General features: G+C 50.5%; 1 protein-coding gene and 1 long non-coding RNA gene across 2 annotated transcripts in view; one reads left to right on the plus strand and one right to left on the minus strand.

Annotated features, from left to right (window-relative positions):
• Nucleotides 1-5,739: 5,739 nt before the first annotated feature.
• The window catches only part of LOC122369350 (dynein axonemal heavy chain 6-like), a 47,855-nt gene continuing 38,270 nt past the window's right edge, over nt 5,740-15,324 (minus strand). The window contains exons 58-76 of the mRNA XM_043344032.1: nt 14,737-14,909; nt 13,545-13,725; nt 13,101-13,280; nt 12,515-12,751; nt 12,019-12,171; nt 11,588-11,775; nt 11,069-11,270; nt 10,559-10,799; nt 10,070-10,270; nt 9,739-9,837; nt 9,440-9,582; nt 9,027-9,200; nt 8,674-8,853; nt 8,384-8,476; nt 7,975-8,136; nt 7,638-7,745; nt 7,198-7,321; nt 6,755-6,862; nt 5,740-6,297 (exon numbers count right to left, since the gene is read on the minus strand). Coding sequence (XP_043199967.1) covers nt 6,176-6,297; nt 6,755-6,862; nt 7,198-7,321; nt 7,638-7,745; nt 7,975-8,136; nt 8,384-8,476; nt 8,674-8,853; nt 9,027-9,200; nt 9,440-9,582; nt 9,739-9,837; nt 10,070-10,270; nt 10,559-10,799; nt 11,069-11,270; nt 11,588-11,775; nt 12,019-12,171; nt 12,515-12,751; nt 13,101-13,280; nt 13,545-13,725; nt 14,737-14,909 — 3,069 coding nt within the window. The 3' untranslated portion in view covers nt 5,740-6,175. The remainder of the gene's footprint in view (nt 6,298-6,754; nt 6,863-7,197; nt 7,322-7,637; nt 7,746-7,974; nt 8,137-8,383; nt 8,477-8,673; nt 8,854-9,026; nt 9,201-9,439; nt 9,583-9,738; nt 9,838-10,069; nt 10,271-10,558; nt 10,800-11,068; nt 11,271-11,587; nt 11,776-12,018; nt 12,172-12,514; nt 12,752-13,100; nt 13,281-13,544; nt 13,726-14,736; nt 14,910-15,324) is intronic.
• LOC122369353 overlaps nt 6,229-15,324 on the plus strand; it is a 37,303-nt gene continuing 28,207 nt past the window's right edge. Inside the window, exon 1 of the long non-coding RNA XR_006254392.1 lies at nt 6,229-6,319. This is a non-coding gene — a long non-coding RNA (uncharacterized LOC122369353). The remainder of the gene's footprint in view (nt 6,320-15,324) is intronic.

Here is a 15,324-nt window from a genome sequence, read left to right on the forward strand (position 1 = left end):
AAAACGAACTTTGCATCTCTAAAATGTTGTCATTTCTGGTCATTTCTGGCAAATCTGTCCATTTTAGGAAGCAGTCACGTGCAATTTGTTCAATTCGTACTTTGGATATGCATATGACCGAATATTCGAATAAGAACCAATACGTTGAGATGCAGTTTTATATTTACCTTTGACTCTTTGTTGTTGTTGTTGTTCTTTGGAAATTATTAACGCCATTGACAAATAGCACTTAACCCGCGCCCCGTACCGCCATCGGCGGACCCTGCCACCCGTAGGGGGGTGGGGGGGGGGCGTTTCCCCCTATGATCTTGGAAGGTTACCGACCGATTTTCAAATTTTAAACGGCATTCGATAGCTCCATCGGGGAACTACCTTGTAACCAAATTTCATTGATCTAGGTCCAAATGATGAAGTCACGGGTCAGGTCAAAGGTCATATTTTCACCGTTTAGAGGCCTAATTCTAAGGAATGCGTTATAACATCGAGCAAAAGGAAAGTTATCCCGCGCCCCGCGCGCGGGGGGGGGGCAGAATCTGCCCCCTCCCGTTTTTCGCCAATAACTTCCAAACGCGTTACGCCAGCGACGTCAAACTTTCAGTACCTTATTATACATCAATTTGACACGTTCCCTGAAAATTTGAGCGAAATCCGTCGGAAATTTTTGAGAAATTGACGGTTTAGTGACGTCATGTTCGCCATTTTCGCCTCAAAAACGGCAAAATTTCAAACGCCGCTAACATCTTCATTGTTAAAGGAATCAAGACGTAACAAAAAAGTTTATAGGTACGTGATTCTACTTTGTCTATTAACCCTATTAGTGGCAGGCTCCTGGCTACCCCATATTAGTGGCAGGGGGGGGGGGCTGTTTACGACCCCCCTTGATATCTCGAGATCTAACCGGCTGATTTTCAAAATTCAAACGGCATTCGATTTGGCTCAACGAGATCTACATTTCTAAAAAAAATAAAATTAAAAAATGTCAATAGGGGGTAGAGGGGGGTAAAAACGGGCAAATTGCAGATACATTTTAGACTGTTTATCACGGCCAGGTTTCTGAACCAATCTTAACGCAACTTTTGCCAATCGATAGAGAATGAACCAGGAATTCACATGGATCCTAAAAATATGCATTTTCAAAAATCATAGGCGGATACAGATCATTGAGGTTGGGGGTACACAAAAAGTATAGTAAATAAGGTTTTTGTTGGTACTGTTTCTAAAAAGGGTGGCAATGGTCTTGTTATGTTACAATTTTCTTATGAGAGAACGACTAAAATTGTATTGGTCATGCATAGGCGGTGTCAGGGCACCTATGTTGGGAGGTAAAAATAACCCCCCTTTTTGGACGCCTGGATCCGCCTATTATAGCAAAAACGTGTCAAAAGAGGATGCACAATAACTTTATATATGTTATCACATGATACCTTTCATTCACTGTTCGTAGAACTGGTGCAGCATCGTGATCTTCGCCCAAATGACTCGCTTCACGAATAGGACCCCCAATTCCCAGTGCTCTGGAGCCGCCCCTGGTAAAGTTATGAACTTGAAATTTTCAGGGAATGTGCCGAATTTAGTTTTAGGATAAGTCAGAAAATTTCAGCAACGTAGCTTCAGCGGGTTCGGAGATATTCCCGAAAAACCTGAGGAGTGGATAAAAACAACCCCCCCTGCCACTAATAGGGTTAAATGGCTATCTCGGTTTTTGAAAATTTTGGATTTTGGCCCAATTTTTTTCAAAAAACTTACTTTTTTGGGAAAATAATTAAAAATCCAAAATTTTGAGTGTATCGAAAAACCGGAATATATGTCAGAAAAGTGGTCTATGTGCATCTACATACCAATTTTTAGAAGAATCGGTTCAAAAATGTGGGAGTTATTCAAAATTTTATGACGTCACGACACACAAATTTTTTGAAAAAAAAAGATTTTTTTTGGAAGTTCTAGACCTCGTACGGAAACAAAAATAGCACCATTCGATTCGCCGTGAAAAACTGCATCAGATAGACACCTTTTTAGGCCTTCTTCCAAACTTCAAAATTTGACCTTACTTGACCTCGACCTGAAATTCATCCAGAGGTGGTCCATATCACTTATTGAGTGGCCTATTGAATTTTATGAGTAAAATGACCCATAAAACATGTGTCGCACATGCCCTTTTCTATATTTTGTTTTTGGTGACCTGACCTGACCTGACCTGACCTTGACCTTGACCTTTGAATGACATTGTATGCAACGAATATTGTCTTGGTAGTCTAAGAACACGTTTTGGGCAATCAGTCTCAGTCCATTCTTCGGCAACTACGGTGCAAGGCCGATACTGTAGAAACTTGCATTTTGTACCCTTGACCTGACCTTGACCTGACCTCTGACCTACTTGAGTTAAAAAAAATTGGGCTCTTAAGATCCGCCTTGTTGAGAGCTTTCGATTGCCGTTTTCCCCGTCTTTCTACGACCATCGGTTCGGAAGTTAGACAGGGGGGCAGAATCTGCCCCCCCCCCCCCAGCAGGGCGCGTATGGCTGAATAGCCCAGCGGGGCGCGGGTTATCGTAAATCATCGATAAAGCGTTAGTTGCCTGATACATAACGACGCATTTTTTTCCAAACCCCATATCTGTTCTCCCTTGAATTTCCGGGAGGCGCGAATAATCCCATTTAAAAAGTGTCCAATCGGCCCAGCCGTTCTCGAGATCTGGAAGCGGCACCCTGCACGTGCGCACGTGCAAAATGGTTCCCAACTGGCTTTTGCACACGGCACTCTACTAACCGGTCCCTAACCATGTACCAAATTTCAGCACAATTCGTTCAGCCGTTCTCGAGATCTGGAAGCGGCACCCTGCACGTGCGCACGTGCAAAATGGTTCCCAACTGGCTTTTGCACACGGCACTCTACTAACCGGTCCCTAACCATGTACCAAATTTCAGCACAATTGGTTCAGCCGTTCTCGAGATCTGGAAGCGGCACCCTGCACGTGCGCACGTGCAAAATGGTTCCCGACTGGCTTTTGCACACGGCACTCTACTAACCGGTCCCTAACCATGTACCAAATTTCAGCACAATTGGTTCAGCCGTTCTCGAGATCTGGAATCGACCCCTGCACGTGCGCACGTGCAGCGGCACCCCAACTGTGGCACATGGATATGCATTGTCTAGTGGGCGCCTACCTAGTTACATGCTAACTTCCAGCACAATAGTCCCAGTAATTGCCGGATTATTGTAATGTGAACGAACGTGACACCTCTTCATTTTGCATTCGGCACGTGCAGTGACGGTCGCCCAGATGCATCGAAACTAGCCAATATCGGGGTATAAGGGATGGGATCACTAAACAGAGAAGACTGCTCATCAAATGGTTGAACGGTTGCGAAGATACATGCGTCCCAAAAGTGCTTTATTATAATCATGTCACACTAACTGCGGTTAGGGTGGTATCACCCTCCCTAACCAAAGTCACACTTACCGGTAAGTATCACTAAGGCTAGTATGGCTATAAGAACGAGTCCCACTTTCCGGGTTAGTGCAGCTCGATGTTAGGGTGGCTATAAGAACCGAGAACTCGGTTCTCACTAACACTTAGCAAGTGTCACTTGCTTAGTGAGACTTTTAGGGTGGCTATAAGAACAAAATCGCCAATTCCAAGTGTCACTAGGCTTAGTGAGGCTTGAAAGTATGGCTATAAGAACCGGGCTCTGTTATTTAGTGTAGTAACCGGGTAGTTTCTTAAACCCCTCGTCTTCTTGTTCTCTGTCTACCAACGACCAGATCTAATGCAACTGCAAGGCATGAGGTCTGACTTACCATGTCCACGACTAAGGTGACATCGTTTTACTTTCTACAGTATCCTAGCCTGTGCCGCACTCCTAACTTTTCCTGACGCCACTCATTTTCTTTGGGGATGAATAACATATGCATAGATATGACAAAACAACATACCTCTTACGCTATTTAATCGCTGAAGATCGTCAATTATTTTCAAAACCGGTAGGTAGGTATCTGAGCGTCGGATGCAGCATAGCGCGCTGCACGTCGCATTCCTCCTGAGCCAGTCACTCGACAGACAGCACTGAAGGACCACCCGGACTTTGGACCGGCCAGTGTTAGCCGCTGCGCCACCACCGCCGTCAACATCCCGGTGGGGCTGGCCGGTGTGACCTCAGTGACGTCACTGGCCGCTGTGACCCTAGTGACGTCACTGGGACGACGGAAAGGCCGGCAGCCGGGACCGCTGAGCCGCCCGCTGAGTCGGCGGGGTTTGCGCAGTCCCCAGACCGGCTCCTGATTAGCATGGGACGGCAGCATTCCGCGGCTGGCGTGCCGAGGTGGTCGGATCAGGGGGGGGGGGGGGGGTCAATGGCCCCGCCGCGGAGATGACCGTGGTCGCCGGTGCCGCCACAAAGGGGCATTAGCAGCTGCTTGCTCAGAGAAAAGGCACATAACGGAACATGCAGTTTGCTCTTAGATGCGCTTAGTAATCTTTTTTATTAGTAAAGTAATTTTGGCTCTCAGTGATAACTGAGATACCGATGTGGTTGAAGATTTAATGTGTGGTTTCGTTGAAGCATTAATGAGTGAGCATTCAACAAGGCTCGCACAAACATTCCTCTGTCAATATGTCACATTAAATCGTTTTTCAAGCGTATTTAATCTATAGGTCATTAACATGTGCCATTCACCCGTCTATCACCCGTCCCATCGTAATGCCTCGAGACGGTGTGCGTTTTCAAGCCACTGTAACTCAGCCTCTCGGTCGCGGTATGTTTTTTCTCGCTGCCGTAACTTTTATTGAGGGATGCCAAAATGAACTACTTTACATTTAAATATAGTTATGCTAAATCTGAGACCTGCAAAAGTTATAGAAATGCGTTTCAAGCGTCTTGTCACTCAGTTCTTATCAATCGCTGAAATGATCAGTGGTCATGTTTTGTTAAAAACCGTGTGATTTGACGCATTTGGGAGCGTTATCCTTTTTCAGGCTTAAAATGTGATAATTTTCAGAGGACTGCATGTCATTCGAGAAAATCGTTCCAACGAAGAAACCCGTACTTGCATTCTTAGGCAAGCTTTCCTGCCAGTCCTGACATCTAGCTGCTGCTGTAAAACGCTAGTTCGGCCTTTTGCCTGGTGGTGGCGCTCAGAGCTCAGCCTCCACCTCGTGCAGTAGCTCACCTACAAGACAAGCTTTATTCGATAGTTTGTATCGATTCGAAGCAGCAGCGATCTATGGTCTCCTAGACTCGTCGCGAGTTAAGGGTGTTCAATAGGTATAACTCGTAGCCCCATAGATAAGATGTCCCATCTAACATGGGGCATCTTCCGTCTGATGGTGACAGCCGATCAGCCACCTCCTGTCTAGGCAATAGTAGAGGGTAGCTTCAATACGACTATTGAGGAGATGAAGCCACCGGATACGGCTCACGGACCCACGCTGAGCTGGCAGACAACTGAGAAAGTACCGGCTGTTTAGTCCGGCGTGGTGGGTGACAATGAGCTGAGAAAGCAGTTCTCAGCAGATCCAGCCCTGAGAAGTCGCCGTTCATTTGCCTGTCAGCTGGCCTAGTCATCGTGTAGTACACCCGACGTAGGAGATACAGGACTACCTATCGGTTTCAGTGGCACCCCGATTGAGATTGGGAAGTCAATGTTTGGTGCACCGTCGAGCAGGCGGTAAGGACTAAGGACAGGGTCTCAAGTGTGCTAAAGTTGAATGGTAACTCGTTTTCCGTTTGCTTTCTGAAACTACTCTTCGGTGATAGCTGGTCATTTATTGCACTTTTCCTTCATATTTTTGCATCTACACATGAACCAGCAATTACCAAAGCATGATTATGGACAAAATATCCTATGCAGTCAATTAACAGTAATTCATAACAACACATATTTACCACGGACAGATTGAAAGCTTAACAATAAGTGACTAGAAGATGTCACGATTGTCATCTTTGAATCAAGTAACAGCACAACAAGCACCATTCGCTCTCTGTGCAGAATTGTCTGCATGATTCGGTACGCAACAAAAACTCAACGCCCATAATCCCACTCGCAAAACAAGTGAGGTGGTTTAACGCATTATCATTAATTTCACTATTTGATTGATATGTTTCTCTCCTCTTTCAGACCGCCGCTTGCCGGCTGTTCGGGCCATGGTCCGTTTGCGGTCCGCCTGCCGCCCGTCGCGCTCAGTCCTGGAGCAGTGTGAGCAGCGCGGTGCCCTGGGTGATCCAGTGCTCCTCGGGCTGGTCACACGGCAGCTGGATGTCCACCACAAAGTTGGTCGAGTGGCCCGTCGTCGAGAGCACACCTGCAGCGCGGATAGGTGTGAGGTGAGTCAAGTGACACGGATGTGGGCGGAGACGACGGCAAGGGTGAAAGGCACTGGTGGGTGCAGGATAGGGACACTTATTGGTAATGAGCAGGAAGTAGGCGGAAGATAAGCAATAAGTAATGACAGGATTGCGGGGTGAAACCGAAGGTCCATGTGCCTTCCTGCAGCCGAGTGCGGGATAATCAGTAGTCATGCTGTCCCCAGGGCTACTCGCAATGCCAACTAATCTGCCGGGAACAACTGGAAGCTGGTTTGCAAGGGATCAACGAAGCATCACTCATGATTCCTTGGCACCAAATTAGGCCTGATCATTCATTCCGTTACCTAGTCAATACGCGTTCTGACTGTATGACCACTATCATGCACATTATTGTACGCAATTCTGCACATAATGTCCTCGGGTGACTCGATGTCGGACGTCTGTAGCTCTTACCTGCGCGCACCGGTGTCCGGTACAGGGGGCACGTGTACTCGCCCGGCTCCGGCACGTGGTTGAACGCCGGCAGCACGTGCAGCACCGGCAGCACCGCCTTCAGCTCACCTGAAGGCAGACATGTTGCATTTATGCCGCTGACTAGTGACATACACTTTGACTTAGGCATACGTCCATATCAAGCGCCGAGGATTTAAGCATCATAGTCCCTTGCACGCCCCTGCGTCCCACTCCCATCCCAAACTCTGAAATCCCTCATCTAATGCCGGGTCGGTCAGGATAGGTCAGTATCGCAGAAGACCGTCTGCCTTACCACACCCCAACCCACCACCAACCCCATTCGCCAGACACCTCACCTAGCGCCGGATCGGTCGGCATCACGGTCTTCACGACCCAGTAGACCAACCAATCCCAACCTCATTGCTACGACAGAGCTCTCTCACCTAGCGCGGGATCGGTCAGCATCATGGTCTCCATGTCCCATCGCGCTGCGTCGATGAAGAGTCCGTGCACGAGCAGTCCCTCCTCGGGCACCTCCAGCTCGTCGTCGAGCCAGCTAATGAACGCCTGCAGCAGTCCATGGTTAGGGTCACACTCAGCTGTTCACTGTAGCTGCGGTTTAGTGTTGCTCAACGCCATGTCTGGTGGACCAAGACTCATGGCTAAGAAAAATCTCTACTAGCCGTTTCAGGGAGTCGGGAGGTGCGAAGTGGTACCCTACCCAGGAGAGGAACACATTGACTGGAATACCCAGCCTGCCGACCTGCCGAGGTTGCTATCCATAAACGGCAAACTTTTTGATCGGGCTGAATGAAGAAAGATCATCTATAATCCATAGTCTCATTAGTAAAATTGTGACTGTGACACCGTTGGGTCCACTCACGCTGCCGCTGGCCGGCCGGCGAAACGGGCCTGCACTCTCCGGGGCCGGCTCCGATCCGGCGCTGCCTTCCCGGGTGCTGAGATCCTGGCGCCACTTCATAATGTCCGCCTACAGGTGACGAAAACATCGGTCAGCGGGAGCCTTTTACTGATACACAGGGTCATCGAAAACCGTCCTGGATTGACGCACACCGGTCACATTGATTAACCTTGGAGTGAGGAAGAAGAATGACGCAAGGGGGACAAAGGCAAGGGTTGGCAACAGTAGAAATCTCGCTCTCTAATCAACGTTTAGAGAGTAGAATCATTCTTGGTTTAGAGACTTTGCATTGCCATACCTGGTCGCGCCACACGCTTTGGACGTTGTACTGGAACCTCAGCTGATCAATGGGAAGCGTGTGCTTCCGGGCGAAGTTCTGCAGGATCCCCGTCAGAAAGCCTTGCGGGAAGAAAAATCCCGAGAACCAGAACGAGGTCGGCGGACCGTTGCGGCTCCAGTCCTGACGGCACAGACGGTGGAGACGTTTGTGTCAGGTCACTGACAACGAGCGAACGGCTGACACAACCATGAAAGGGGATCTGGATTGATGCATGCTGTTGGGACGATCTGTAACATCAACGATGAGCAGTGTGTATTGCTAACATTCACATCTTTCTCGCTCATGATTTTTTTGTGCCTCTAAAATGTCTCAAACGGGCAAAACAGCGAGCGCCATTTTAGCATGATTTTGTTCAGTCGTGACTTACGGCGAAGGCGTCCACGCGTAGTATGAGGTCATTGACCCAGCTGCCCAACGACTTGACCGACAGGTAGCCGACCCGGCCCCAGAGTGCCGGCACCTGTGACACAAAGGGAGTAGCGGATTACGGTTGCACATCTTGGTTGGTTTCGCTTAACGCCGTTGCATGTCTGTTTTTTAGCATTTTGTCCCAGAATAGCATGCACTATACGACCTCTCTGCAGAATATGTTGTCGAGTACAATTAGTTCCTGAGTGAAGATAAACACACAGCAGCCTCGGTGTGACGGCCACGCACCTGATTGTTGACAAACGCCTTGTAGACGCGGTCGAGCTCCTCTGACATGACCACCAGTCCGCGGATGGCGCGTTTGAGCTCGTTCAGCGTGCTGTGGATGCAGCGTAGCAGTCGGTTGTAGCGGTCCACCTCCTGAACTAGCACCGTGGTCAGCGAGTTCATACGGCCACAAGAGTCCAGCTGAGGGCAGCACGGCGAAGCGAGAGGTCAGAGGAGCTCAGGAGTCCAGCTCTCGGGGTATTCTTGGTCGTAGCATTAGTGATGTGGATATAGGGTCATCTGAGGTGTGCTACAGGTGCCGCTTCCGCTTCTGAACAGACTGGGGTGGTGTGGACACTGGACAGTTCTCTCACCTGGAAGAGTTTCTTGTGCGCGAGCTCCATGTCGATTTTGGTGGGTATGCGCCCCTCCATGGTCTCAGCGAGGTCGTAGACGAACTGGTCTCCGCTGCCCTCACCGCCGGCACTGGTCGCCAGCCACGGCTGCATGCTCAGAATGGTGCTCAGCAGGCGCTGCGTCTCCTGGACCTGCACCGCGTACACACAGAGACGGTGTCAGAGGTGTGCCAAGCTATCAGCTGTATACTTCACTTGGATATCATGAAATGTGGTTAGAGATGTGACACCATGACAGTGTCCCGTCCGCCGGCCTTTAGTCCAGTGTCGCTCGCTGCCTACATTGACTCGTCCCTCTCCCCCGGCCCGCAGTCTTGTGTGCCTACACTGCCTGTCCTATCCTCGATTTACAGTCCAGCGCCGTTACCTACCTTGCTGACGACGTCGGCGTTGACGTGCATGCCGAAAATCTCGGGCGAGTCGACCACGGGCAGCCGGTCCACGTAGCGGCGGTACTCGATCAGGCCGCCCTCGGTCGGCGCGTAGTACGTGCCAGAGTGAGAGTACTTGTGATCTGCGTACGAGGGCAAGGCGGGCGACAGTCAGAGGCAGCGTCAGGAGCCTGACAGGGGATGGTAGAGAACCACCGTCAGTCAAAAAACACATGGTTGAGGCGCCCGGTGGTTGGCGAGTGGTTGGTCGTCGAATGGTGACTGAAGACGGCACGTACCGGGTTCCATAGCGGCCGGTGAGAAGAAGTTTTTGAGGACGGTGGTGAGGCAGCGCTGGTCCCAGTTGTCCGTCACCCGGCCGCCGTACGTGATCTCCCCTGCGAACGACGGGGAACAAGACCGTGAGCGCCACCATGACTGCGCTATAACCGGCAGCATACGTCCCCGGGGAACACGCAAAATTACCCAAAAACGCAAAGAGATGAGATAAGCAAAACGCCTCCAGCTAAACCAATACCAAATCAGTAAATTTTGCCAACGGCCATGTCATGAACCCTAGTCTGGAGGCATGCACTGTCCTGCCTGCCCCCGGCGCGGCGCTCAACTGACCTGTGATGTACTGCAGCGCCTCCCACGGGATGTCGGCGTCCTGGCAGAAGAGCCGCAAGTTATCCAGCGCAAAGTCTCGGTCGTTGGTCGTGAACTCGTAGCCGATGTTCCAGCCGAGCGGGCCGTACTTTTTGCGCTCCTGGATCACCGCGTGGAAGAAGCACAGGCCGAACACCATCCGACGCCAGCTGATCTCCAGAGCTGCAAAAATCGGGACGCGCACCCGTCAGAGCTGCCCGGTTCGGGATACGCCTGTCAGAGCTGTCGGGTAGGGACACACATCCGTAAGACTGAGTTTCGTCACAGGTAAAGTCTAAAAGCATACCTAAATCATAACTCGCCCAGTTGGTAACCAGGACACACCTTTTTAGATTATATCCGTCATCAACTCGTACTTGGTAGGTATGAATTACTAGACGCGCCACTGTTCCGCACGGAAGACAAGAACGCAAACGGCACAAATATCCCATAACAGAAACAGCCACTTACGGTTATCATCGAAGAAGTCGCTGGTGATTGCAGAGAAGGCCTGACGCAGGCTGTTGCGGAGTCCGCGCGGCGGCTCGTTGGTCACTTTGACAGAGTTCTGCAGGATCTCCACGGGGAACGCCTTGGCCGGCATCGACGACAGGAAGAGCCGGAACGACTCGTGGACGGCCGGCGCCGCCTCCGGCAGGTCCTTGATGATCGTCTCCAGACACGGCATCCACGAGGCCGACAGGTGGCAGTTCTGCCAGCCGATGGGGAACGATCAACTCAATTTGGCCACTGCTAGCGGCCGATTGGCGCACAAGTCGCTGATGAACTTAGGTTGTGGCATGACAAAAAGACATGTATGTCTTTTTGTATGTCTTTTTTGTGGTGGCACGTGGTCTGGAAATTTTACGTATACGTAAAATTTCCAGACCACGTGCCACCACAAATCACTACCCGTAACCCACACAAGGATGTTGAATGCTAACCACTGCCCCAGTGACTCCTCCCCCGCTCGAAACTCGCCTGCAGGAAGACCCAATCGCCGGTCTTGGTGGCCTCCGAGATGGCCCGCTCGGCCACGGGTCCCTGGCCCTGGCCCAGCGAGATGGCCGCTACTCGCTCGTCCATCATGCGATCTCGGGTAAACGACATGAACTCGCCCATTGGGTCTGTTCCCTGACTCAGCACGAAGATCAGCGGTGTGTACCGGTCGATGTTGGGGAACCTGCGATCGCAGCGCCGCGGGGTGAGAAGGTGTCAGAACTGGGCAGCGGGACGTTGAACCAGTGGTCGACCGAAACCGGAGTGGATTGCTCGGGGAGGAGGGAGACAGTTGTCCGGGCGTGACAAAAAAGTTTTTACAGGGAAGTTAAGCTGGCACCGCAATAAGTTCACATCGCAGTAAATCCCCGCGAGGCAAACAGGACATGCGTCCTTTCCCTCAACAGAATAATATCGGAACTATACGCAATGACTATCGGACTCTGAACAAATAGCAATCAGCGTTGGAGCAACGACAAACCTCTCGGCAATTACACTCACAGCGTGGGCAGGTCGATGGCCGGCCTCTCGATGAACACGGCACCCAGGTTCTCGCGCACAAACTCTGTGACGCCCAGCGAGAGCTGCTCCTGTCGCGCCGAGCGCACCGCCAGCAGCTTCTGCATGCTGCTCAGCCGGGTGCTCCACTCTGACATCTTGGCCGTCTCCTGGGCCTCTGGGTTCAGCAGCTGGGCACGGAACAGAACGTTATGGAAACCATATGGCAACGCCATCTGCGTGTCGAGTTCATACGCAACAAAATTAGTAGCTAAGTTGAGGCATATTTCTGACCGTGGGCTCGCAGGGAGCTGCAAGCATTTAAACCGACTTATAGTGCAATTTAATGTGCCACCCATCAGTTTACTGTTTTGTTTATTTCACTCAGTATTAATGCTGGGGACACTGCTGATTCTGACACCTGTTTTACTCACAATGGTCTCATTTCCGATGGTGACTCGTATTTGCGATTTGAGGATGGCCCTGGGGAAGCCGTCGAACTCGTCCGGGAAGGCCAGCTCCAGACTGAGCAGACCCTTCCACTGTCTGTCGGCCATCCACTTCACCGGCGACTGCGGGTCGCCCAGCTGAAACCGAGTTGGTACAAATTGGTACGGCGTACAGTATGGCGGCAAAACACATCATTGGCCAGATCCCAGACAGTTGTGTTGCTCGTTTGAGACAGAAGGGATGTTTCAACAATGAAGAGGCTCAACCGGCACACATTTCGGCTTTATGAATTCGTTACAGAGAGAAACGGAGGAATGTGAGTAATTCATTGGGTGAAAAGCCATCACTATTCACTACTCATGTGGCAAAATCATGTCGACTTTCGCTGTCGGGCTGAACCAGTATCGGTACTGGGCCAGTATTGCATGCAGAAATACGAACTATATCATGCAGTCGTTCGCCTTTCTGTCCGGCACGTACCGCGTCGGCCAGATGGGGCGCTCCACGCAGCAGGAAGTTCCACTGGGCGTCGGTGACGGTGCCCCGCTGACGCAGGATGTCCACACACAGGACGAAGCTGAAGATGAGCTTGTCCTTCTCGAAGAGGCCGCGCGCTACGTCTGTGTACGCGGCCACGGTGGTGTTCTCGATCAGATTGGCCAGGTGCTCCTCCAGGTCGGGAGACTTGCGCGTGCTCTCGATGTGTGTGGTGAAAATCTGAAAGGCAGGAGGTGTTTGTTTGGTGATTAGCAGTTATTGGTAGGAGGGGACCGATGTCGTGGATGTCCAGATAGTAAGATTGGTTCTTACATCAGGCTTACTTTTGACATATAATGAGCCATATTATGAATGAGAATATTAGCATGAAATATTAGATGGTCTTTGTATGTTATTTTTATTTGTTTATTCATTTATTTATTTATTTGTTTATTTATTTATTTATTTATTTATTTTGTAACGCCAGGACCTTAGTGTTTGCGTTAGTAATCAAACCACTTTTAGTTATACGCACTGGTCTGAGGCGTGTCTCGCCTTGTCTCACTTCAGTGCCCTCGCTAGTGCTTACCTGGTTGAAGTACTTGAGCGAGTACTGGTACATGGCGTCGACCTCCGCCAGCTGGGCGATGACGAAGTAGACGATGCTGCCGCGCATCGCCACCGGCCGGTACTTTTCTCGGGCGGCCGATATTTTGATCTCGGTCGACTCGGCCTCCGCCAGACGAATGCTGATGTCGCGAGACGTGATCTGACCGACACAGACGGTAAACAATCAGGAATCGGTTCCCATCAAACACTACCGTTGTCACAGTTAATAGGAAATATGGAGTCCGGGCCTACAAGAGTTGGAGTTTTGGGACGATAGTCACGAGTTCAGCGCTAGTTTCTGCGCGGACACTGACGCGCAAAGAAGTGTTGAGTCTCTCTCGAGTTCTGTGTGACTCTCCGCAGCTGATGAACCCCAAAGCGACCGACCTCGGGTTCCCACATCCCTTTCGCGCCACGTCCAGACCTTGGACTCGTTGAGCGTCAGGATGAGCTGTTCGTTGTCGAGGATGTTGCCCTCGGAGGTGAACAGCATGTACAGGATCTTGTCCTCGATGGAGCGCAGCTGCGCCTTGTCGGCGTTGATCTGGACGATCAGCTTGTTGCGCGTCTCCTCGATTTTGGGCTCCTCCAGCCGCACCACGTCTCTGGTGGAACGAAGGAACGGCGAGGATCAGCTAATGCAGCTCGGTAGCAGGATTCAGTTACCACAAAGCGACGAACAAAGTTGCAAAGTACGTACACTGAGTACTCATAAGGTAATGTGTGCTGTCAGTACTGCACCTACCAACTTTTTACGTCTCGCTGCCAGAGTTGATTAATTAATAATGAGGAAAGAGTAAATATTGAAATTCAGGCATCACGGTTTAATGATACTCAAAGTACACTGTATTACTTTTATCCTGATCTGTGAGCATAAGTTTCAATAAACATACCTATTGGCTGTACGCTATTAAGTCCTTAATTGCCAAAACTCAGTGCTAAGCGATACGTGTTAGACGTAATGGACCAAACACGTTGGGGAGGCCATCGTGTGTTTACATTCACGGAAACCCGTCAAATCTCAACACGGCCAATTAGTCGAATTTTAATTGCATTTACGCAGCGTTCTCCCTGCAGCACTGGTCCAACAGGTTTCCGTGGTAGTTTTTCATCCCCGCCCTCCGGCTGTCTCGCCCCCTCTGCACGTCTTGTACGACGGTATCAACGCACGCAGGTCACACGAAGGTCGGAGCTGCTGCCGGTTACGGCCACATTGGTGAGCTCGACACTCGACAGATGTTGACGCAGGGACGTCGGCACCAGCAATGTGTTGTGAAACCCGCCGACCGCGCCCCAAGTGGCTGAGTATGGTTCGTTACATCTCGTCACATAGAGTGCCAGAACTGACTGGAGCACGGGCTCCATTGTTGGGATAAGTGTGCACAAATCAAGAATGATTAAATCACTCTTCAAGTATTCAAGTAACTGAATAAACCACTCGTATACAAGACGACAAGTTTGCCATCATCCCATTAACAAGAGATGAATGAAATGAATTCCCATTCATTTCTTGTTGTTCCAATGACTGACCTAGAAATGTCGTACTATTTGTCGCATCGACTCAAAGCGGCCCGGCCTGTAATAGGTATATCGTGTCAACTCGTCCGTCGTCTCACCCGAGCAGCTGGTCCTCGAGTCCGCTCTGCGTGACGGTGAAGTTGACCAGCGTGACCTTGATGCACACCTCGGGCAGATAGTGCGGGTTGCCCAGCTTGGTGGTCATGTAGAGACGGAACGACTTGTCGTAATCTACCTCAGAGTCGCCCAGCTTGATCAGCAGACGGCCGCCCTGTCGACACGGCCGAGAAAATGTGTCGAAGGCAATTGCGGACAGGCTGGTGGGACGGCTGAGGAAAACAGAGGCATGACAGAAGGGGCGGACTCAGGACTGGTCTGACTGCCGGTCAGAAGCCGGCGAACCTGTGCTCTCCGGCTCAGTGAGGCTCTTTGAGGCCTTTCTGTCCCCTCAGCACTGATCATTCGGATTGCAGCCTACGTCCAGCATGATTGATGCCGTGGACAAACGGAATTAGAACACAGTCATGGGCATGTACTCAAAGTGTACTTACCTCAGTGCGATCACGAGCACCAGAGCACAAACTCACAAGGAAACAGCAATAATCACCATCGATTACGATTCGCTTTTATGCTGATGCAGTAGTACCATAATTATGAAACAAAACAAGTAACAAGTAAGCACATTT

This window comes from Amphibalanus amphitrite, unplaced genomic scaffold (assembly GCF_019059575.1).
Source record: "Amphibalanus amphitrite isolate SeventyFive unplaced genomic scaffold, NRLGWU_Aamphi_draft 001027F_arrow, whole genome shotgun sequence".
Lineage (NCBI taxonomy): Eukaryota > Metazoa > Arthropoda > Thecostraca > Balanomorpha > Balanidae > Amphibalanus > Amphibalanus amphitrite.